Source organism: Oncorhynchus clarkii, chromosome 24 (assembly GCF_045791955.1).
Source record: "Oncorhynchus clarkii lewisi isolate Uvic-CL-2024 chromosome 24, UVic_Ocla_1.0, whole genome shotgun sequence".
Taxonomy (NCBI): domain Eukaryota; kingdom Metazoa; phylum Chordata; class Actinopteri; order Salmoniformes; family Salmonidae; genus Oncorhynchus; species Oncorhynchus clarkii.
In genome coordinates this window covers 39,820,531-39,843,737 of record NC_092170.1, presented here as the reverse complement: position 1 = coordinate 39,843,737, position 23,207 = coordinate 39,820,531, and the positions used below count along the sequence as shown (strand labels likewise).

General features: G+C 41.0%; 1 protein-coding gene across 1 annotated transcript; it reads left to right on the top strand.

The window, feature by feature from the left end:
- The first annotated feature begins 17,186 nt into the window (after window positions 1-17,186).
- On the top strand, window positions 17,187-22,085 carry LOC139383033 (urokinase plasminogen activator surface receptor-like). The gene is made up of 6 exons (XM_071127326.1): window positions 17,187-17,279; window positions 17,784-17,921; window positions 18,100-18,195; window positions 20,212-20,364; window positions 20,464-20,574; window positions 20,751-22,085. Exons 1-6 carry the CDS (start codon window positions 17,231-17,233, stop codon window positions 20,963-20,965), a joined length of 762 nt encoding a protein of 253 aa, XP_070983427.1. The 5' UTR covers window positions 17,187-17,230; the 3' UTR covers window positions 20,966-22,085.
- The last annotated feature ends 1,122 nt before the right edge of the window (window positions 22,086-23,207 follow it).

Below are 23,207 nucleotides of genomic sequence, written 5' to 3'. Positions count from 1 at the left end.
CACAAAGAATTCGAAAACAAATCCAATTTTGATAAACTCCCATATCTACTGGGTGAAATACCACAGTGTGACATCACATCAGCAAGATTTGTGACCTGTTGCCACAAGAAAAGGGCAACCAGTGAAGAACAAACACCATTGTAAATACAACCCATATTTATGTTTATTTATTTTCCCTTGTGTACTTTAACCATTTGTACATTGTTACAACACTGTATATATATATATATATATATATATATATATATATATATATATATATATATATATATAAGAATATGACATTTGTAATGTCTTTATTGTTTTGAAACTTCTGTATGTGTAATGTTTACTGTTAATTTTTATTGTTTATTTCACTTTTGTATATTATCTACCTCACTTGCTTTGGCAATGTTAACACATGTTCCCCATGCCAATAAAGCCCCTTGAATTGAATTGAGAGACAGAGGGAGAGACAGAGAGGTTGGTTTTTCTGTTGGTAACATTAGTAAGTGTGTTGTCCTGAAGGAGAAAGAGAACTCCCTCAGTCTGTACAGCACTTTGAGATAACAGCTGATGTAAGAAGGGCTATATAAATACATCTGATTTGATTTGATTTTAACTAGAGAGAGAGCAGTGTTCGTCAGATCTTATCACATCATGAAACACACTGATGGTCCTGTATAGCTCCTGGGAGAAAGTTTGAGAAACAAAGATGGAGAAGAGGGAGAGAGAGGGGGGGTTAAATAAGACCCCTAAAGGAAAGATCCACTCAAAATCACTAATTATTTTATTTTACAGTGTAAAATAACACTAATATGTAAGAATAATATTTTTTGTGAACATATGTTTCATACTGATGTTAAAATAAGGTTGGGAGCAACATGGACAATCATTGTGTAAATCTGCAGCTCAAGTTGACTACAAACCCACACTGCAATGCTCTTTCTATGGGCTGGCTGGCTAGCTAAGTAGCTAGCTAGCTAGAAAACGTAGTCTATTTGGCGCTAGCTCATAAACCGAACATTAGCACAATGTTATTTTGTCAACAAGAAGTACAACATTATATGTTTTTTCTGAGATGTGAGATAATTAACTTGCTATATATAATATCGTATAGCTTTGGAATCGTGACATTACGTTCTTTCCAGGAAAACAGGCACGTTTCTCGACAAATGCACTGACTTTTAGAAGGGATTGCGTGACAATTAACTTAGCAACCACGTGACGTAGCATGACAACGTGAACGCGATTGGTCGACAGTCTGGTGGGTGGGGCGTTATACTAATCTTCATTCATTGAATTCCTATCTCCTTTCTATAATATCTCTGACAACGGCACCATGCAATGCACCCTGGACTAAAGAGGCAGACAAATAGGAAACGTGCTAGACCCTCTGTTAAATTCAACATTTCTCCAGGTAGGATAATGGCAACAATATGATCAATGGTATTATTGATTATCGGTATTATTATCATCCCGAGTTATGACATCAGCCTGTATTGAAATCTGACATGTATGATAGACGTACGTATTAGCGATATTAAAATAATTTTCCTATTATCTTCCAGTGTAGTGAGAGAGACTTTATCACGGTGCTACGTCATACCGGACGGATTTCTGCCTGCTTGACCGCCAACAACTCAGATACACATGAAAACATGACCCAGGGAATAGAGAGCACATCACTCAGAGATACACTAACGCAATATAACAAGAAAATGGGTGAACATCTCCTTTAAGGGCTTCAGACACCCTCACACATTCTGTGGTGACAGCAGAGGATGGATGCAGAATAACTAATGCAGACATTACAAAGAGAGAGACGGGGAGGGAGGAGAGAAGAGATGGGGAGGAAGGGAGGAGATAAGAGACAGGGAGGGAGGGAAGGAAGGGAGGAGAGAAGAGATGGGGAGGAAGGGAGGAGATAAGAGACGGGGAGGGAGGGAAGGAAGGGAGGAGAAATGAGAGGCAGGGAGGGAGGGAAAGAGGGAGGAGAAATAAGAGGCAGGGAGGGAGTGAAAGAGGGAGGAGAAATGAGAGGCAGGGAGGGAGGGAAAGAGGGAGGAGAAATAAGAGGCAGGGGTAGAGGGAAAGAGGGAGGAGAAATGAGAGGCAGGGAGGGAGGGAAAGAGGGAGGAGAAATGAGAGGCAGGGAGGGAGGGAAAGAGGGAGGAGAAATGAGAGGCAGGGGTAGAGGGAAAGAGGGAGGAGAAATGAGAGGCAGGGAGGGAGGGAAAGAGGGAGGAGAAATGAGAGGCAGGGAGGGAGGGAAAGAGGGAGGAGAAATGAGAGGCAGGGGTAGAGGGAAAGTGGGAGGAGAAATGAGAGGCAGGGAGGGAGGGAAAGAGGGAGGAGAAATGAGAGGCAGGGAGGGTAGGAAGTGGAAAGAGAGATACAGCGGAATTAAATCAATGGTCCATTGTCTCTTTAAGACAAACCTTGGATATAAAAATGGAACACTTCCATTTTCAGGTGTCAGTTTAAGTGGTCCGGGAGAGATAAGATCTCTTGTCAAAGAGAGAGCTGTCATGATAGTTTACAAACACACACACACACACACACACTTTCCTTTGTGGAAGCCACAGGGTTCCTATACCACTGGGTTCCTATACCACTGGGTTCCTATATCACTGGGTTCCTATACCACTGGGTTCCTTTACCACTAGGTTCCTATACCACTGGGTTCCTATACCACTTGTCTCCTATAACACTGGGTTCCTATACCACTGGGTTCATATATCACTAGGATAATATAACACTGGGTTCATATATCACTGGGTTCCTATACCACTGGGTTCCTATACCACTTGTCTCCTATAACACTGGGTTCCTATACCACTGGGTTCCTATATCACTGGGTTCCTATACCACTGGGTTCCTATACCACTGGGTTCCTATACCACTGGGTTCCTATACCACTGGGTTCCTATACCACTGGGTTCCTATATCACTGGGTTCCTATACCACTGGGTTCCTATACCACTGGGTTCCTATACCACTGGGTTCCTATATCACTGGGTTCCTATACCACTGGGTTCATATATCACTAGGATAATATAACAAACACTGGGTTCATATATCACTGGGTTCCTATACCACTGGGTTCCTATACCACTTGTCTCCTATAACACTGGGTTCCTATATCACTGGGTTCCTATACCACTGGGTTCCTATACCACTGGGTTCCTATACCACTGGGTTCCTATACCACAGGGTTCCTATACCACTGGGTTCCTATACCACTGGGTTCCTCCTATAACACAGGGTTCCTATACCACTGGGTTCCTCCTATAACACAGGGTTCCTATAACACTGGGTTCCTATACCACTGGGTTCCTATACCACTGGGTTCCTCCTATAACACAGGGTTCCTATAACACAGGGTTCCTATACCACTGGGTTCCTATATCACAGGGTTCCTATAACACAGGGTTCCTATACCACTGGGTTCCTCCTATAACACAGGGTTCCTATACCACTGGGTTCCTTTAACACTGGGTTCCTATATCACAGGGTTCCTATACCACTAGGTTAATATAACAGTATTCGTTATAACATTATTAGTTATTAACGTTTCAGTTATAACAGTTGTAGTTATTAAAGTATTAGTTATTACATTATTAGATATTACAGTATAAGGACAATGATGACGATAGAACCACACTCCCATTCATTTACAACGAACACCCAGTTAGTCAGTGGTATTACACAACAAGAGGATCACTCACTGTGGAGAAGAACCTTAAAGGACACTACAACATCTAAGCGAAAATCAAAACAATTGAATGTTCTCCTGTGATCACAGGACAGTAGGAGTCGTTTGAATGTTCTCCTGTGATCACAGGACAGTAGGAGTCGTTTGAATGTTCTCCTGTGATCACAGGACAGTAGGAGTCGTTTGAATGTTCTCCTGTGATCACAGGACAGTAGGAGTCGTTTGAATGTTCTCCTGTGATCACAGTATTGTAGGAGTCATTTGAATGTTCTCCTGTGATCACAGGACAGTAGGACTCATTTGAATGTTCTCCTGTGATCACAGGACAGTAGGAGTCGTTTGAATGTTCTCCTGTGATCACAGGACAGTAGGACTCATTTGAATGTTCTCCTGTGATCACAGTGCAGTAGGAGTCATTTGAATGTTCTCCTGTGATCACAGTATTGTAGGAGTCATTTGAATGTTCTCCTGTGATCACAGGACAGTAGGACTCATTTGAATGTTCTCCTGTGATCACAGGACAGTAGGAGTCGTTTGAATGTTCTCCTGTGATCACAGGACAGTAGAAGTCGTTTGAATGTTCTCCTGTGATCACAGGACAGTAAGAGTCATTTGAATGTTCTCCTGTGATCACAGGACAGTAGGAGTCGTTTGAATGTTCTCCTGTGATCACAGGACAGTAGGAGTCATTTGAATGTTGAGGTAATGGAGTGAAACCTCCCTATGTTAATATGTGTTCAGATACACACAATACCCCATAAGGACAAAGCAAAAAAAAAAACATATATTTTTTAAAGGAAATAAGTTACTCCTGTTTTCGCTTTGTCATTATGGGGTATTGTGATGTCATTATGGGGTATTGTGTGTAGACTGATAAGGAAAACATTTATTTAATCCATTTTAGAATAAGGCTGTAATGTAACAAAATGTGGAAAAGGGGAAGGGGTCTGAATACTTTCCGAACGCCCTGTACGTACAGCACATACACACTCAGTGGAGATGACTCTCCCATTAAATATTAACCTCTAGAGATGACTCTCCCATTAAATATTAACCTCTAGAGATGACTCTCCCATTACATATTAACCTCTAGAGTTGACTCTCCCATTACATATTAACCTCTAGAGTTGACTCTCCCATTACATATTAACCTCTAGAGTTGACTCTCCCATTAAATATTAACCTCTAGACTTGACTCTCCCTGCTAGAGAGAGAGAGAGAGATGACAGAGAGAGACAATACAGAGATGATAGAGAGATACGATAGAGAGAGATATGATAGAGATGATAGAGCGAAAGAGAGATAGATGATATAGATGAAATAGAGATGATAGAGAGAGAGCGATGATACAGAGAGATGATGGATAGAGAGATACAGTTTATAGAGAGAATGTGATAGAGTTGAATTGAATTGAATTGAGAGATGATAGATAGATACACTGCTCAAAAAAATAAAGGGAACACTTAAACAACACAATGTAACTCCAAGTCAAACACACTTCTGTGAAATCAAACTGTCCACTTAGGAAGCAACACTGACTGACAATACATTTCACATGCTGTTGTGCAAATGGAATAGACAACAGGTGGAAATTATAGGCAATTAGCAAAACACCCCCAATAAAGGAGTGGTTCTGCAGGTGGTAACCACAGACCACTTCTCAGTTCCTATGCTTCCTGGCTGATGTTTTGGTCACTTTTGAATGCTGGCGGTGCTTTCACTCTAGTGGTAGCATGAGACGGAGTCTACAACCCACACAAGTGGCTCAGGTAGTGCAGCTCATCCAGGATGGCACATCAATGCGAGCTGTGGCAAGAAGGTTTGTTGTGTCTGTCAGCGTAGTGTCCATTGCATGGAGGCGCTACCAGGAGACAGGCCAGTACATCAGGAGACGTGGAGGAGGCCGTAGGAGGGCAACAACCCAGCAGCAGGACCACTACCTCCGCATTTGTGCAAGGAGGAGCAGGAGGAGTACTGCCAGAGCCCTGCAAAATGACCTCCAGCAGGCCACAAATGTGCATGTGTCTGCTCAAACAGTCAGAAACCGACTCTATGAGGGCCCGACGTCCAGAGGTGGGGGTTGTGCTTACAGCCCAACACCATAGAGGATGTTTGGCATTTGTCAGAGAACACCAAGATTGGCAAATTCGCCACTAGCGCCCTGTGCTCTTCACAGATGAAAGCAGGTTCACACTAAGCACATGTGACAGACGTGACAGACTGGAGACGCCGTGGAGAACGTTCTGCTGCCTGCAACATCCTCCAGCATGACCGGTTTGGTGGTGGGTCAGTCATGGTGTGGGGTGGCATTTCTTTGGGGGGGCCGCATAGCCCTCCATGTGCTCGCCAGAGGTAGACTGACTGCCATTAGGTACCAAGATGAGATCCTCAGACCCCTTGTGAGACCATATGCTGGTGCGGTTGGCCCTAGGTTCCTCCTAATGCAAGACAATGTGGCTGGAGTGTGTCAGCAGTTCCTGCAAGAGGAAGGCATTGATGCTATGGACTGGGCCGTCCGTTCCCCAGACCTGAATCCAATTGAGCACATCTGGGACATCATGTCTCGCTCCATCCACCAACTCCACGCTGCACCACAGACTGTCCAGGAGTTGGCGGATGCTTTAGTCCAGGTTCTGGGAGGAGATCCCTCAGGAGACCATCCGCCACCGGGCGATTCTGGCAGCGCCAGAGTGACGGGCGACTCTGGCAGCTCCTGACTGACGGGCGGCTCTGGCAGCTCCTGACTGATGGGCGGCACTGGCAACTCCTGACTGACGGGCGGCACTGGCAACTCCTGACTGACGGGCGGCTCTGGCAGCTCCTGACTGACGGGCGGCTCTGGCAGCTCCTGACTGACGGGCGGCTCTGGCAGCTCCTGACTGACGGGCGGCTCTGGCAGCTCCGGACAGGAGGGAGACTCTGGAAGCGCCGGACAGGTGGGAGAATCTGGAGGGAGGAGACGGAGAGACAGCCTGGTCCTCGGAGGAGGCGCAGGATAGACCGGGCCATGGAGGCGCACTGGAGGTCTCGCACTAAGGGCCTGCACAACCCGTCCTGGCTGAATACACGCACACACCGTGTAGACACACGGGAGACACAGTGTGCAGAGCCGACGCAGGATATCCTGGCCCGAGGAGACGCACTGGCTGTCTGGAGAGCAGGGCTGGCACCATCCGCCCTGGCTGGATCCTCACCATTACTATCATCCCAGCTCAGATGCGGGGAGCTGGGATGCAGCGCACCGGGCTAAGAACGCGTCCTGGGGACACCGTGCGCTCCACTGCATAACACGGTGCCTGACCAGTATGACGCCCACCACGGTAAGCACGGGGAGTTGGCTCAGGTCTCCAACCCGACTCTGCCACACTCCCCCGTGTGCACCCTCCCAAAAAGATTTGGGAGCTGCCTCTCGGGCTTCCTTGCCAGCCGTGTTCCCTCGTATCGCCGGTTCCCTTTTCCTGCTGCCTCCGCTCTCCTGGCTGCCTCCACCTGTTCCCATGGGAGGCGATCCCTTCCAGCCAGGATCTCCTCCCATGTGTAGGATCCCTTCCCGTCCAGAATGTCCTCCCATGTCCATTCCTCCTTTTCGCAACGCTGCTTGGTCCGTTGTTGGTGGGTAGTTCTGTAACGATTGTCGTCGGGTGAAGGAGAAGAGGACCAAAGAGAAGCGGGGTATGTATTCATAATGATTTAAATAAAGATGAATACTGGAACAAAAACACTAAACAGAGAATAACTACCCACAAATCATAGTGGGAAAACAGGCTACCTAAGTATGGTTCTCAGTCAGAGACAACGATCGACAGCTGCCTCTGATTGAGAACCATACCAGGCCAAACACAGAAATACAAAACCTAGAACAAAAACCTAGAATGCCCACCCCAACTCACGGCCTGACCAAACTAAAACAGAGACATAAAAAGGAACTAAGGTCAGGACGTGACAATCACCTACAGAGAGATGAACCTGTAGAATAGTCCCCTAAGCAAGCTGGTCCTGGGGCTCTGTTCACAAACACAAACACACCCTACAGAGCCCCAGGACAACAGCACAATTTGACCCAACCAAATCATGAGAAAACAAAAAGATAATTAATTGACACATTGGAAAGAATTAACAAAAAAACAGAGCAAACTAGAATGTTATTTGGCCCTAAACAGAGAGTACACAGTGGCAGAATACATGACCACTGTGACTGACCCAAACATAAGGAAATCTTTGACTATGTACAGACTCAGTGAGCAATGCCTTGCTATTGAGAAAGGCCACCGTAGGCAGACCTGGCTCTCAAAAGAAGACAGGGTATGTGCACACTGCCCACAAAATGAGGTGGAAACTGAGCTGCGCTTCCTAACCTCCGGCCAAATGTATGACCAAATTAGAGACACATATTTCCCTCAGATTACACAGATCCACAAAGAATTCGAAAACAAACCCAATTTTGATAAACTCCCATATCTACTGGGTGAAATACCACAGTGTGACATCAGAGCAGCAAGACTTGTGACCTGTTGCCTCAAGAAAAGGTCAACATGTGAAGAACAAACCCCATTGTAAATACAACCCATATTTATGCTTATTTATTTTCCCTTGTGTACTTTAACCATTTGTACATCGTTACAACACTGTATATACATCATATGACATTTGAAATGTCGGTATTATTATTTTGGAGCTTCTGTGAGTGGAGTGTTTACTGTTAATTTGTATTGTTTATTTAACTTTTGTCTATTTTCTACCTCACTTGCTTTGGCATTGTTAACATATGTTTCCCATGTCAATAAAAGCCCCTTGAATTGAATTGAATTCAATTGAGAGAGATAGATGATAGAGATCTATGATAGAGAGGATGATATATAGATGATAGAGAGAGAGAGATAGATAGATGATAGAGATCTATGATAGAGAGGATGATATATAGATGATAGAGAGAGATAATAGAAAGAGATAATAGAGAGAGAATATATATATATATATATATAGAGAGAGAGAGAGATAGATGATAGAGAGGTAATAGAAAGAGATAATAGAGAGAGATATATATATATATATATATATATATATATATATATATATATAGAGAGAGAGAGAGAGAGAGAGAACGATCTATAGATGATATAGAGAAAGATATATAGATGATAGAGATGATAGAAGAGATAAAAAGATGATAGAGAGAGGTGATAGAGAGAAGGATCTATAGATGATATAGAGAAAGATATATAGATGATAGAGATAAAGAGATGATAGAGAGAGGTGATATAGAGAAGGATCTATAGATGATATAGAGAAAGATATATAGATGATAGAGAGAGATGATAGAGAGATAATAGAGAGAGAGAGAGAATATAGATATATATATATATATATATATATATATAGAGAGAGAGAGATAGATGATAGAGAGAGATGATAGAGAGAGAGAGAGAATAGAAATATATGATATATATATATATAGAGAGAGAGAGATAGATGATAGAGATAAATATATATAGATGATAGAGACAAAGAGATGATAGAGAGAGGTGATAGAGAGAAGGATCTATAGATGATAGAGAAAGATATATAGATGATAGAGAGAAAGAGAGAGACGATAGAGAGAGAGAGATAATAGAAAGCGATGATATAGAGTAAGATATCTGGATGTTGGAGAGAGACAATACAGAGCGATACGATAGAGAGAGATAGGTGATAGAGAGAGAGATATGAGAGACAGAGAGAGAGATGACAGAGAGAGATGATACAGAGAGATGATAGAGAGAGATGATGGGGAGATTATAGAGTGAGAGATGAACCACTTGCACATTTTTACAACACTGTACATAGCCAATAATACATTAGAAAAGTATATTATTTTTAAACTTTTGTGAGTGTAATGTTTACTGTTAATTTCTGATTTTCCTTGTTTATTTCCCTTTTTGTTTATTGTCTGTTCCATTTGCTTTGGCAATGTAAACACGTTTCCATGCCAATAAAGCTCTTTGAATTGAATTTAGAGAGAGAGAGAGAGAGAGAGAGAGAGAGAGGAACTCAGGATTAAACTCCTCCTGAGACTGGCAGAGAGACTGAGGCAAAGAGAAAGAGAGAGGTAGAAATAGAGAGATAGAAAAAGAGATAGAGAGATAGCGAGAGAGAGAAAGAGAAATAGAAAGAGAGGATGCAGAAAAACAGATGAAACATGAAGTAGATAGTAGTGGTATCCAGTAGATAGTAGTGGTATCCTGTAGATAGTAGTGGTATCCTGTAGATAGTAATGGCATCCAGTAGGTAGTAATGGTATCCAGTAGATAGGAATGGTATCCAGTAGATAGTAATGGTATCCAGTAGATAGTAATGGTATCCAGTAGATAATAATGGTATCCAGTAGATAGTAATTGTATCCAGTAGATAGTAATGGTATCCAGTAGATAGTAATGGTATCCAGTAGATAGTAGTGGTATCCAGTAGATAGTAGTGGTATCCAGTAGATAGTAATGGTATCCAGTAGATAGTAATTGTATCCAGTAGATAGTAATGGTATCCAGTAGATAGTAATGGTATCCAGTAGATAGTAGTGGTATCCAGTAGATAGTAATGGTATCCAGTAGATAGTAATGGTATCCAGTAGATAGTAATGGTATCCAGTAGATATTAATGGTATCCAGTAGATAGTAGTGGTATCCAGTAGATAGTAATGGTATCCAGTAGATAGTAATGGTATCCAGTAGATAGCAATGGTATCCAGTAGATAGTAGTGGTATCCAGTAGATAGTAGTGGTATCCAGTAGATAGTAGTGGTATCCAGTAGATAGTAGTGGTATCCAGTAGATAGTAATGGTATCCAGTAGATTAGTAGTGGTATCCAGTAGATAGTAATGGTATCCAGTAGGTAGTAGTGGTATCCAGTAGATAGTAATGGAATCCAGTAGATAGTAATGGTATCCAGTAGATAGTAATGGTATCCAGTAGATAGTAATGGTATCCAGTAGATAGTAATGGTATCCAGTAGGTAGTAATGGTATCCAGTAGATAGTAATGGTATCCAGTAGATAGTAATGGTATCCAGTAGATAGTAATGGTATCCAGTAGATAGTAATGGTATCCAGTAGATAGTAATGATATCCAGTATATAGTAATGGTATCCAGTAGATAGTAATGGTATCCAGTAGATAGTAATGATATCCAGTAGATAGTAATGGTATCCAGTAGATAGTAATGGTATCCAGTAGATAGTAATGATATCCAGTAGATAGTAATGGCATCCAGTAGATAGTAGTGGTATCCAGTAGATAGTAATGGTATCCAGTAGATAATAATGGTATCCAGTAGAAAGTAGTGGTATCCAGTAGATAGTAATGGTATCCAGTAGATTGTAATGGTATGCAGTAGATAGTAATGGTATCCAGTAGATAGTAGTGGTATCCAGTAGATAGTAATGGTATCCAGTAGATAGTAATGGTATCCAGTCGATAGTAATGGTATCCAGTAGATAGTAATGGTATCCAGTAGATAGTAATTGTATCCAGTAGATAGTAATGGTATTCAGTGTTTTATTCCTATCTAAACCTGAATGAACAGATGTAATAAACAGCTGGGTAAAGTGACGAGTTTGAATTGTTTGGTAGGTTTGCTGTGATCTTGTTGCTACCTCATGAAGTCAGGAGAGCTGACTGAAGGGTCACGGAGTCAGGAGAGCTGACTGAAGGGCAGGGGGAGAGGAGAGCTGACTGAAGGGTCACGGAGTCAGGAGAGCTGACTGAAGGGTCACGGAGTCAGGAGAGCTGACTGAAGGGCAGGGGGAGAGGAGAGCTGACTGAAGGGCAGGGGCAGAGGAGAGCTGACTGAAGGGTCACGGAGTCAGGAGAGCTGATTGAAGGGTCCAGATGTCCAGTCTTTTAGACCGTAGATGTCCAGTCTTTTAGACCGTAGATGTCCAGTCTTTTAGACCGTAGATGTCCAGTCTTTTAGTCAATAGATTTCCAGTCTTTTAGACCGTAGTTGTCCAGTCTTTTAGACCGTAGATGTCCAGTCTTTTAGACCGTAGATGTCCAGTCTTTTAGTCAATAGATGTCCAGTCTTTTAGTCAATAGATGTCCAGTCTTTTAGACCGTAGATGTCCAGTCTTTTAGTCAATAGATGTCCAGTCTTTTAGACCGTAGATGTCCAGTCTTTTAGACCGTAGATGTCCAGTCTTTTAGTCAATAGATGTCCAGTCTTTTAGTCAATAGATGTCCAGTCTTTTAGTCAATAGATGTCCAGTCTTTTAGACCGTAGTTTCCAGTCTTTTAGACCGTAGATGTCCAGTCTTTTAGACCGTAGATGTCCAGTCTTTTAGACCGTAGATGTCCAGTCTTTTAGTCAATAGATGTCCAGTCTTTTAGTCAATAGATGTCCAGTCTTTTAGACCGTAGATGTCCAGTCTTTTAGACCGTAGATGTCCAGTCTTTTAGTCAATAGATGTCCAGTCTTTTAGTCAATAGATGTCCAGTCTTTTAGTCAATAGATGTCCAGTCTTTTAGACCGTAGTTTCCAGTCTTTTAGACCGTAGATGTCCAGTCTTTTAGACCGTAGATGTCCAGTCTTTTAGACCGTAGATGTCCAGTCTTTTAGTCAATAGATGTCCAGTCTTTTAGTCAATAGATGTCCAGTCTTTTAGTCAATAGATGTCCAGTCTTTTAGTCAATAGATGTCCAGTCTTTTAGACCGTAGATGTCCAGTCTTTTAGTCAATAGATGTCCAGTCTTTTAGTCAATAGATGTCCAGTCTTTTAGACCGTAGATGTCCAGTCTTTTAGACCGTAGATGTCCAGTCTTTTAGACCGTAGATGTCCAGTCTTTTAGACCGTAGATGTCCAGTCTTTTAGACCGTAGATGTCCAGTCTTTTAGACCGTAGATGTCCAGTCTTTTAGACCGTAGATGTCCAGTCTTTTAGACCGTAGATGTCCAGTATTTTAGACCGTAGATGTCCAGTCTTTTAGACCGTAGATGTCCAGTCTTTTAGACCGTAGATGTCCAGTCTTTTAGACCGTAGATGTCCAGTCTTTTAGTCAATAGATGCCCAGTCTTTTAGTCAATAGATGTCCAGTCTTTTAGACCGTAGATGTCCAGTCTTTTAGACCGTAGATGTCCAGTCTTTTAGACCGTAGATGTCCAGTCTTTTAGACCGTAGATGTCCAGTCTTTTAGACCGTAGATGTCCAGTCTTTTAGTCAATAGATGTCCAGTCTTTTAGACCGTAGTTTCCAGTCTTTTAGACCGTAGATGTCCAGTCTTTTAGACCGTAGATGTCCAGTCTTTTAGACCGTAGATGTCCAGTCTTTTAGACCGTAGATGTCCAGTCTTTTAGTCAATAGATGTCCAGTCTTTTAGTCAATAGATGTCCAGTCTTTTAGACCGTAGATGTCCAGTCTTTTAGTCAATAGATGTCCAGTCTTTTAGACCGTAGATGTCCAGTCTTTTAGACCGTAGATGTCCAGTCTTTTAGTCAATAGATGTCCAGTCTTTTAGACCGTAGATGTCCAGTCTTTTAGTCAATAGATGTCCAGTCTTTTAGACAATAGATGTCCAGTCTTTTAGACCGTAGATGTCCAGTCTTTTAGTCAATAGATGTCCAGTCTTTTAGACCGTAGATGTCCAGTCTTTTAGACCGTAGATGTTCAGTCTTTTAGTCAATAGATGTCCAGTCTTTTAGTCAATAGATGTCCAGTCTTTTAGTCAATAGATTTCCAGTCTTTTAGACCGTAGATGTCCAGTCTTTTAGTCAATAGATGTCCAGTCTTTTAGTCAATAGATGTCCAGTCTTTTAGACCGTAGATGTCCAGTCTTTTAGACCGTAGATGTCCAGTCTTTTAGACCGTAGATGTCCAGTCTTTTAGACCGTAGATGTCCAGTCTTTTAGTCAATAGATGTCCAGTCTTTTAGACCGTAGTTTCCAGTCTTTTAGACTGTAGTTTCCAGTCTTTTACCGTAGATGTCCAGTCTTTTAGACCATAGATGTCCAGTCTTTTAGTCAATAGATGTCCAGTCTTTTAGTCAATAGATGTCCAGTCTTTTAGACCGTAGATGTCCAGTCTTTTAGACCGTAGATGTCCAGTCTTTTAGACCGTAGATGTCCAGTCTTTTAGACCGTAGATGTCCAGTCTTTTAGACCGTAGATGTCCAGTCTTTTAGACCGTAGATGTCCAGTCTTTTAGACCGTAGATGTCCAGTCTTTTAGACCGTAGATGTCCAGTCTTTTAGTCAATAGATGCCCAGTCTTTTAGTCAATAGATGTCCAGTCTTTTAGACCGTAGATGTCCAGTCTTTTAGACCGTAGATGTCCAGTCTTTTAGACCGTAGATGTCCAGTCTTTTAGACCGTAGATGTCCAGTCTTTTAGACCGTAGATGTCCAGTCTTTTAGTCAATAGATGTCCAGTCTTTTAGACCGTAGTTTCCAGTCTTTTAGACCGTAGATGTCCAGTCTTTTAGACCGTAGATGTCCAGTAGATGTCCAGTCTTTTAGACCGTAGATGTCCAGTCTTTTAGACCGTAGATGTCCAGTCTTTTAGTCAATAGATGTCCAGTCTTTTAGTCAATAGATGTCCAGTCTTTTAGACCGTAGATGTCCAGTCTTTTAGTCAATAGATGTCCAGTCTTTTAGACCGTAGATGTCCAGTCTTTTAGACCGTAGATGTCCAGTCTTTTAGTCAATAGATGTCCAGTCTTTTAGACCGTAGATGTCCAGTCTTTTAGTCAATAGATGTCCAGTCTTTTAGACAATAGATGTCCAGTCTTTTAGACCGTAGATGTCCAGTCTTTTAGTCAATAGATGTCCAGTCTTTTAGACCGTAGATGTCCAGTCTTTTAGTCAATAGATGTCCAGTCTTTTAGACCGTAGATGTCCAGTCTTTTAGACCGTAGATGTCCAGTCTTTTAGACCGTAGATGTCCAGTCTTTTAGACCGTAGATGTCCAGTCTTTTAGTCAATAGATGTCCAGTCTTTTAGACCGTAGTTTCCAGTCTTTTAGACTGTAGTTTCCAGTCTTTTAGACCGTAGATGTCCAGTCTTTTAGACCATAGATGTCCAGTCTTTTAGTCAATAGATGTCCAGTCTTTTAGTCAATAGATGTCCAGTCTTTTAGACCGTAGATGTCCAGTCTTTTAGACCGTAGATGTCCAGTCTTTTAGACCGTAGACGTCCAGTCTTTTAGACCGTAGATGTCCAGTCTTTTAGACCGTAGATGTCCAGTCTTTTAGACCGTAGATGTCCAGTCTTTTAGACCGTAGATGTCCAGTCTTTTAGACCGTAGATGTCCAGTCTTTTAGTCAATAGATGCCCAGTCTTTTAGTCAATAGATGTCCAGTCTTTTAGACCGTAGATGTCCAGTCTTTTAGACCGTAGATGTCCAGTCTTTTAGACCGTAGATGTCCAGTCTTTTAGACCGTAGATGTCCAGTCTTTTAGACCGTAGATGTCCAGTCTTTTAGTCAATAGATGTCCAGTCTTTTAGACCGTAGTTTCCAGTCTTTTAGACCGTAGATGTCCAGTCTTTTAGACCGTAGATGTCCAGTCTTTTAGTCAATAGATGTCCAGTCTTTTAGACCGTAGATGTCCAGTCTTTTAGACCGTAGATGTCCAGTCTTTTAGACCGTAGATGTCCAGTCTTTTAGACCGTAGATGTCCAGTCTTTTAGTCAATAGATGTCCAGTCTTTTAGACCGTAGTTTCCAGTCTTTTAGACTGTAGTTTCCAGTCTTTTAGACCGTAGATGTCCAGTCTTTTAGACCATAGATGTCCAGTCTTTTAGTCAATAGATGTCCAGTCTTTTAGTCAATAGATGTCCAGTCTTTTAGACCGTAGATGTCCAGTCTTTTAGACCGTAGATGTCCAGTCTTTTAGACCGTAGATGTCCAGTCTTTTAGACCGTAGATGTCCAGTCTTTTAGACCGTAGATGTCCAGTCTTTTAGACCGTAGATGTCCAGTCTTTTAGACCGTAGATGTCCAGTCTTTTAGACCGTAGATGTCCAGTCTTTTAGTCAATAGATGCCCAGTCTTTTAGTCAATAGATGTCCAGTCTTTTAGACCGTAGATGTCCAGTCTTTTAGACCGTAGATGTCCAGTCTTTTAGACCGTAGATGTCCAGTCTTTTAGACCGTAGATGTCCAGTCTTTTAGACCGTAGATGTCCAGTCTTTTAGTCAATAGATGTCCAGTCTTTTAGACCGTAGTTTCCAGTCTTTTAGACCGTAGATGTCCAGTCTTTTAGACCGTAGATGTCCAGTCTTTTAGACCGTAGATGTCCAGTCTTTTAGACCGTAGATGTCCAGTCTTTTAGTCAATAGATGTCCAGTCTTTTAGTCAATAGATGTCCAGTCTTTTAGACCGTAGATGTCCAGTCTTTTAGTCAATAGATGTCCAGTCTTTTAGACCGTAGATGTCCAGTCTTTTAGACCGTAGATGTCCAGTCTTTTAGTCAATAGATGTCCAGTCTTTTAGACCGTAGATGTCCAGTCTTTTAGTCAATAGATGTCCAGTCTTGTAGACAATAGATGTCCAGTCTTTTAGACCGTAGATGTCCAGTCTTTTAGTCAATAGATGTCCAGTCTTTTAGACCGTAGATGTCCAGTCTTTTAGACCGTAGATGTTCAGTCTTTTAGTCAATAGATGTCCAGTCTTTTAGTCAATAGATGTCCAGTCTTTTAGTCAATAGATTTCCAGTCTTTTAGACCGTAGATGTCCAGTCTTTTAGTCAATAGATGTCCAGTCTTTTAGTCAATAGATGTCCAGTCTTTTAGACCGTAGATGTCCAGTCTTTTAGACCGTAGATGTCCAGTCTTTTAGACCGTAGATGTCCAGTCTTTTAGACCGTAGATGTCCAGTCTTTTAGTCAATAGATGTCCAGTCTTTTAGACCGTAGTTTCCAGTCTTTTAGACCGTAGTTTCCAGTCTTTTAGACCGTAGATGTCCAGTCTTTTAGACCATAGATGTCCAGTCTTTTAGTCAATAGATGTCCAGTCTTTTAGTCAATAGATGTCCAGTCTTTTAGAATGTCTTTACCTAGTATGGAGAGGATTAAAAACACATTGTATGCCTGAACAATGACTCAAAACACATACTGATACTCATCATGCACAAACACATACTGATACTCATCATGCAGAAACACATACTGATACTCATCATGCACAAACACACAATATTTCAGCAATTGAATATACTGGGAACATGTTAAGGTATGCAACGGTAACATGACATGCAATATTCTGCTTTTGTTCTGTGCAGTATCATATTTCTCAACTGTCTTTGTTTGAGCCTGAAGGAAATGTGAATGTGATATACTGGTAGGTTCTGGGAAAAGGGTGGGAGCGAAGAGTTAGGTAGATTTTAACATGGTGACAATGTCTGTGTGGTAAATATTCCGGGTAGATTGTGTTTGCAATGCCCCAGGAACAAACAAAGATTGATTGACACATCATTCTTATTGTTTTCCATTTTGTCTTTCACTCTTTTGTGACTACACATTATATAAGGTCCTGGAAACAGGCATTAGTTGTACTGGTAATCGTTGCTTCAGCTCAGAATGAAACACACCATCATTCTCTTACTGGCTTGTATGCTGCTCTGCATTGGTAATATATTCTACATCTTTCATTTGGTTAGTTATATGTGTAATAAGACAATTGTGTTACTTTCAGACTTAGGTTCAAATACCTGTGTAATTAAGTATTTGTTATTTAAATTCTTATATTCTTGTATATTTGAGTATTTTCAAATAATATTGGTGCCGAATAAACTTCATAAATTAGAAGTATTTGAAAGTATATTCAAAAAATGTCCTATAAATATCCTACTATTTGAAACAATTCTCAAATTCTTGTTTCCAAATATGTGATCTCAAATAACACTAGGACCAAACAGACCTGGGTTCAAATATTTTTAAATGTTTAAAGTCTTTAAATATTTGTATGTTTGAGTATTTTGTAATACATGCCGATACGTTTCACTTGTATATTCTAAATAATCATATCCAAATATTTTAAATTGAAATGTATGTGAATTGTGAAAGTAATTAAAATAATTTTAAATATGATTTGAACCCAGGTCTGGTGACTGTACATTAATGTTTCTTGTAGCCGTCTCTTGTTCAGCCGCTCTGCAGTGTTTCACCTGTAAAGATCCAGCAGACACCCACTGCTTAGAACAAACCCTGGAGACCTGCAGTGATGGACAAGTGTGTTCCACAAACTCCAGCAGCTCTCTGCAATCCTCCGGTAAGATTAATTAAACATATCATTTTATCTAAGCCAGAGAAAACCTCTTGAGACTGCACTTTGACTACTTGCGTGAATAATTTACATTGTACATTTGAATGGACATAGTAAAAGTAGTATTAATTAATTTGTCACATGTTTTTGAAATATCCCCTTTGTTTGACTTTTGACATTGTAGTTGTTAATGACAGAGGACGCATCCATTTTAGCATTTGGGACGTTGACATTGATATCCGCTGGGGAAAAGACCGTACAGCAACCAACCCCAACGTTGGTAAGTTAAAACTCAAAAAATCTGTGACTGGAATTGTTTTCATTGATTATGTTTTCATTAATTATTATAATAAGTGAGTTAGTACCTTCAGAAAGTATTCACACCCCTTGACTTTTTCCACATTTTGATGTGTTACAGCCTGAATTTAAAATGGATTAAATGTTGAGTTTTTTCAACAACAGTTATCAGGGAGGTTTTCTAATGCCTCACTAAGAAGAGCATCTATTAGTAGATGGGTAAAACAGCAGACAATGAATATTCCTTTAAGCATGGTGAAGTAATTAATTACACTTTGGATGGTGTATCAATACACCCAGTCACTACAAAGGTACAGGTGTCCTTCCTAACTCAGTTGCCGTAGAGGAAGGAAACCGCTCAGGGATTTCACCATGAGGCCAATGATGACTTTCAAACAGTTACAGAGTTTGATGGCTGTGATAAGAGAAAACTGGGGATGGATCAACAACATTGAAGTTGCTAATTGACAGAGTAAAAAGAAAGAAAGCCTGTACAGAATAAAAAAAATAATCCAAAACATGCCCCCTATTTGCAACATGCCACTAAAGAAATACTGTAAAAAAATTTACAAAGCAATTCTTGTCCAATTTTTGTCCAGCATACAAAGTTAAATGTTTGGGGCAAATCCAATACAACATATTACTGAATATCACTCTCCGTATTTTCAAGCATAGTGGTGGCTGCATCATGTTATGCGTATGCTTGTGTCGTAACGTTGTATTGATTAATGTGACGACTGCTGCTCATCGAATGATTAACGGTTTATAATTACGTGATTAAATGAATCAGGCAATTATTAACTCATTAACCGGGGGCACCATGGGAAAGTTTGGCTTTGTTGAGTTTCTATTTTCCAAATTAACTCAAAGAATATCAGAATATCGATTTCACAACAGTCACCAATTAATTAATTTCCTCTATAGTCGCATTCTGAATGTGGCATAATCCTGGAATCTGCACAAACCCGAGTCCCACTAAATAAGTCCGTACCACACAAATTTAGTTGATTACTTATTTACTAACAAGCTGAAATTATAATATAAGATACACAAACACACGGGTCCCTAGCGGGCCAACACAATATGACACATTTTACACAAAATGGGGATTTCAAAAGAGAGAGAGAAGCATGAGAGAAAAGCACACTTTGGTGCATTTTTGTCAACAACGATTTACAATGGATGTCATAAAACCTCCCACTTCCATACCTCTCGATCCCCCGCTGGTGAGTGTGAGAGGTATCTCTGTAGGATCCACGGTAACCTGACCCGAACAGGCCAGTCATGACACTTGTAATTGTTAAGGACTGGGGAGTTTTTCAGGATAAGCACAAGCAAAATCATAGAGCAAAACCTGGTTCAGTCTGCTTTCCACCAGACACTGGGAGATGAATTCACCTTTCAGCAGGACAATAACCTAAAACACAAGACCACATCTACACTGGAGTTGCTTACCAAGAAGATGGTGAATGTTCCTGAGTGGCTAGTTTTGACTTAAATCCACTTGAAAATCTATAGCAAGACCTGGAAATGGTTATCTAGCAAAGATCAACAACCAATTTGACAGAACTTGAAGAATTTTGAAAAACATAATGGTCAAATGTTGCACTATCCAGGTGTGGAAAGCTCTGAGAGATTTACCCAGAAAGACTCACAGCTCTAATCGCTGCCAAAGGTCCTTCTACAAAGTATGGGCTCAGGGGTGTGAATACTTACAGTACTAGTCAAAAGTTTGGACACACCTACTCATTCAAGGGTAGAATAATAGTGAAGACAACAAAACTATGAAATAACACATATGGAATCATGTAGTAACCAAACAAGTGTTAAACAAATTGAAATATGTTGTATATTTGAGATTCTTCAAAGTAGCCACCATTTGCCTTGATGACAGCTTTGCACACTCTTGGCATTGTCTCATCCAGCACTGAGTATACCTTCTCTAGTACTATCTTACCATTGTTATGAATCATTTTATTTTTTATCTTTTACCTTTCAGTTTCAAACTCAAGTATCAATGAGAGGATCGTGAAGGGATGCATGGATGACCATTTTTGTCAGTCAAGCCCCAAAATGTCTTTGAATATCGGTTTCCATCAATTCACTTCTTCGTGCTGCAACTCATCTGGCTGCAACAGTGACACTTTCTCTGGTAAATATTCTTCTGAACTTTGAACTCCATTGTTCTTTGTTGAATTAGATTATTTTTTGTTGTCTGATCCTTACATGACTTATCCTGTTGTTTCTCCAGACGACCCCCACAATGGACTTCAGTGTTTTTCTTGCACCGATCCAGAAGATGAGGTTTGTAATCAGGCTGTGACCTGCCAGGGAGTTCAGGATCACTGTCTTAATGACACAGGTACAGTACATACAATTAGTGTGTTTGGTTGTGTTCATGCTATACTTTGGTCCTTGTGTAATGAATACAGTCATAAGAAATGTTAGGTTTATTTGAATTATCTCTGTAAATTTGATTCATATTGTATTGTTTTTGACAATATTTTTAAAAAATCTAATGTAATATTTTCTCTGTAGTGACAGCAAGTAATGGTCGGTCTGTGACTCTTCGCGGCTGTGTCTCCAGGAGTATGTGTGGTTCCGGTTCTGACTCTGGTTCTGTGTCCTGCTGTGAGGGAAGTCTCTGCAACAGAAACAGGGCTATGAATTCCGCTCAGCCTGTAGCACTTACAGTCCTCGCTCTGCTAGTTGGGATAACAACCACCACACTTCTACAATCAGTCGATCAATGAATATCTTAATTGGGGTTTCTTGAGGATTTGCATATTTTTCTCATGCGGATTAGTTATGTGGGCATCTACTTCTGGGGCTATCACACTCTGTGTTGTCCAAAGTGTAACAACCTTGTCACTCCCTGACCCACTAGAGTACTGTGGGATCTGTTGCTTGTTGCTCATCAGAAGGCTGCTGAATAAAACAATTCTGACCAACAAAAGACTACTTGATGGTGTTGGACAGAAACTCTTCTGAAATGATGCATTTCATTTATTAAACTTGGAGGTTGTGTTGAGTGCTGAAATTATGGGTATTCTAACTTTCTTTTATTTTGATCTAGCCTGTTAGATTACTGTAAAGCTCTTTGTGGTCTAAGCTGGGTTACTGTAAAGCTCTTTGTGGTCTAAGCTGGGTTACTGTAAAGCTCTTTGTGGTCTAAGCTGGGTTACTGTAAAGCTCTTTGTGGTCTAAGCTGGGTTACTGTAAAGCTCTTTGTGGTCTAAGCTGGGTTACTGTAAAGCTCTTTGTGGTCTAAGCTGGGTTACTGTAAAGCTCTTTGTGGTCTAAGCTGGGTTACTGTAAAGCTCTTTGTAGTGTAGGCCAGGTTACTGTAAAGCTCTTTGTGGTCTAAGCTGGGTTACTGTAAAGCTCTTTGTGGTCTAAGCTGGGTTACTGTAAAGCTCTTTGTGGTCTAAGCTGGGTTACTGTAAAGCTCTTTGTGGTCTAAGCTGGGTTACTGTAAAACTCTTTGTGGTCTAAGCTGGGTTACTGTAAAACTCTGTGGTCTAAGCTGGGTTACTGTAAAGCTCTTTGTGGTCTAAGCTGGGTTACTGTAAAGCTCTTTGTGGTCTAAGCTGGGTTACTGTAAAGCTCTTTGTGGTCTAAGCTGGGTTACTGTAAAACTCTTTGTGGTCTAAGCTGGGTTACTGTAAAGCTCTTTGTAGTGTAGGCCAGGTTACTGTAAAGCTCTTTGTGGTCTAAGCTGGGTTACTGTAAAGTTCTTTGTGACAACTGTTAATGTAAAAGAAACTTACATTTTATTGATTGATTTATTGATTGATGAATTAACAAATGTACATCAACACTGGGATTTAATCAAACAAGTTAATAAATAATAATAAACATTCATACTGCTTACTTTCTGTCTTTTTCCTCTGTTGTGTATCGTGTTAAGATTTGATAATTACTCCCATCAACATTACACAACATAGACTTGATAATACATCCCACAAAAACCTATTTCAATTTTTACAGTAAAAGAGGACCACATTTCCGCCATCACTGACACAGCTATGATTTGATTGTGATGTGGCATACACACACACACACACACACACACACACACACACTTCACTGTGGACGTGTTTAACTATACTTGTGGGGACCAGAAGTCCCCACAAGAATAGTAAACAAACCAGAATTTGACCAACTGGGGACATTTTATTGGTTCCCACAAGCTCAAATGCTAATTATAGGGGTTTAGGGTTAAGGTTAGAATTAGTGTTAGGGTTAGGAGCTAGGGTAAGATTTAGGGTAAGGGGTTAGGGAAAATAGGATTTTGAATGGGACTGAATTGTATGTCCCCACAAGGTTGGCTGCGCAAGACTATGTGTGTGTGTGTGTCTTGCTCATTTGAGCTTTGAAGTGAGATTGCATAAACCCAGCCTCCTCCACTCCACCTCTCCTCTAATTCCAGAATAATATCAAGATGAAACCGAGAGCTCAGAGGTGCCACCCTTAACGCCACCCTTAAGTAGGGGATCACAGCCTGCTCATTAAAGATAAAGCACTCTGAGAACCCAGCTGTCTGTATGGACGGGGTGAGCCAGGATTCTGTGAAACAGAGTATGTTATTGTCCCTGATGTCTCTCTAGAAGGAGATCCTCGCCCTGAGCTTGTCCAGAGACTGAACATTAGCGAGTAATATACTCGGAAGCAGTGGATGGTGTGCGCGCCTCCTGAGTTGGACTAAAAGTCCACTCCGAATACCTCTTGGAGCATTCTCTGGGATAAGTTAAATCGCCTTAAGGGGGACAAACACAGGATCGAATTCAGGAAAGTCGCATTTCTAATCGAAATGCTTGTGAGTTACTGCTGCTCTGATATCCAACAGTTATTTTCCAGCTGTTTGTAATAATGCAAAAAAATACATTCTGGGCTAATAATGTAAGAAATAACACAAAAACGTTGTTCACATCACTGACAATCTGAAATGGTCCATCCATATAGACAGTGTGGTGAATAAGGCTCAACAGCATC

Coding starts and splice junctions, on each gene's coding strand:
- LOC139383033 (XM_071127326.1), top strand. CDS start 17,231: ATGAAACACACCATCATTCTCTTACTGGCTTGTATGCTGCTCTGCATT. Junction 17,922..18,099: donor CAGCTCTCTGCAATCCTCCG/GTAAGATTAATT, acceptor TTGACATTGTAG/TTGTTAATGACAGAGGACGC. Junction 20,365..20,463: donor CAACAGTGACACTTTCTCTG/GTAAATATTCTT, acceptor TTGTTTCTCCAG/ACGACCCCCACAATGGACTT.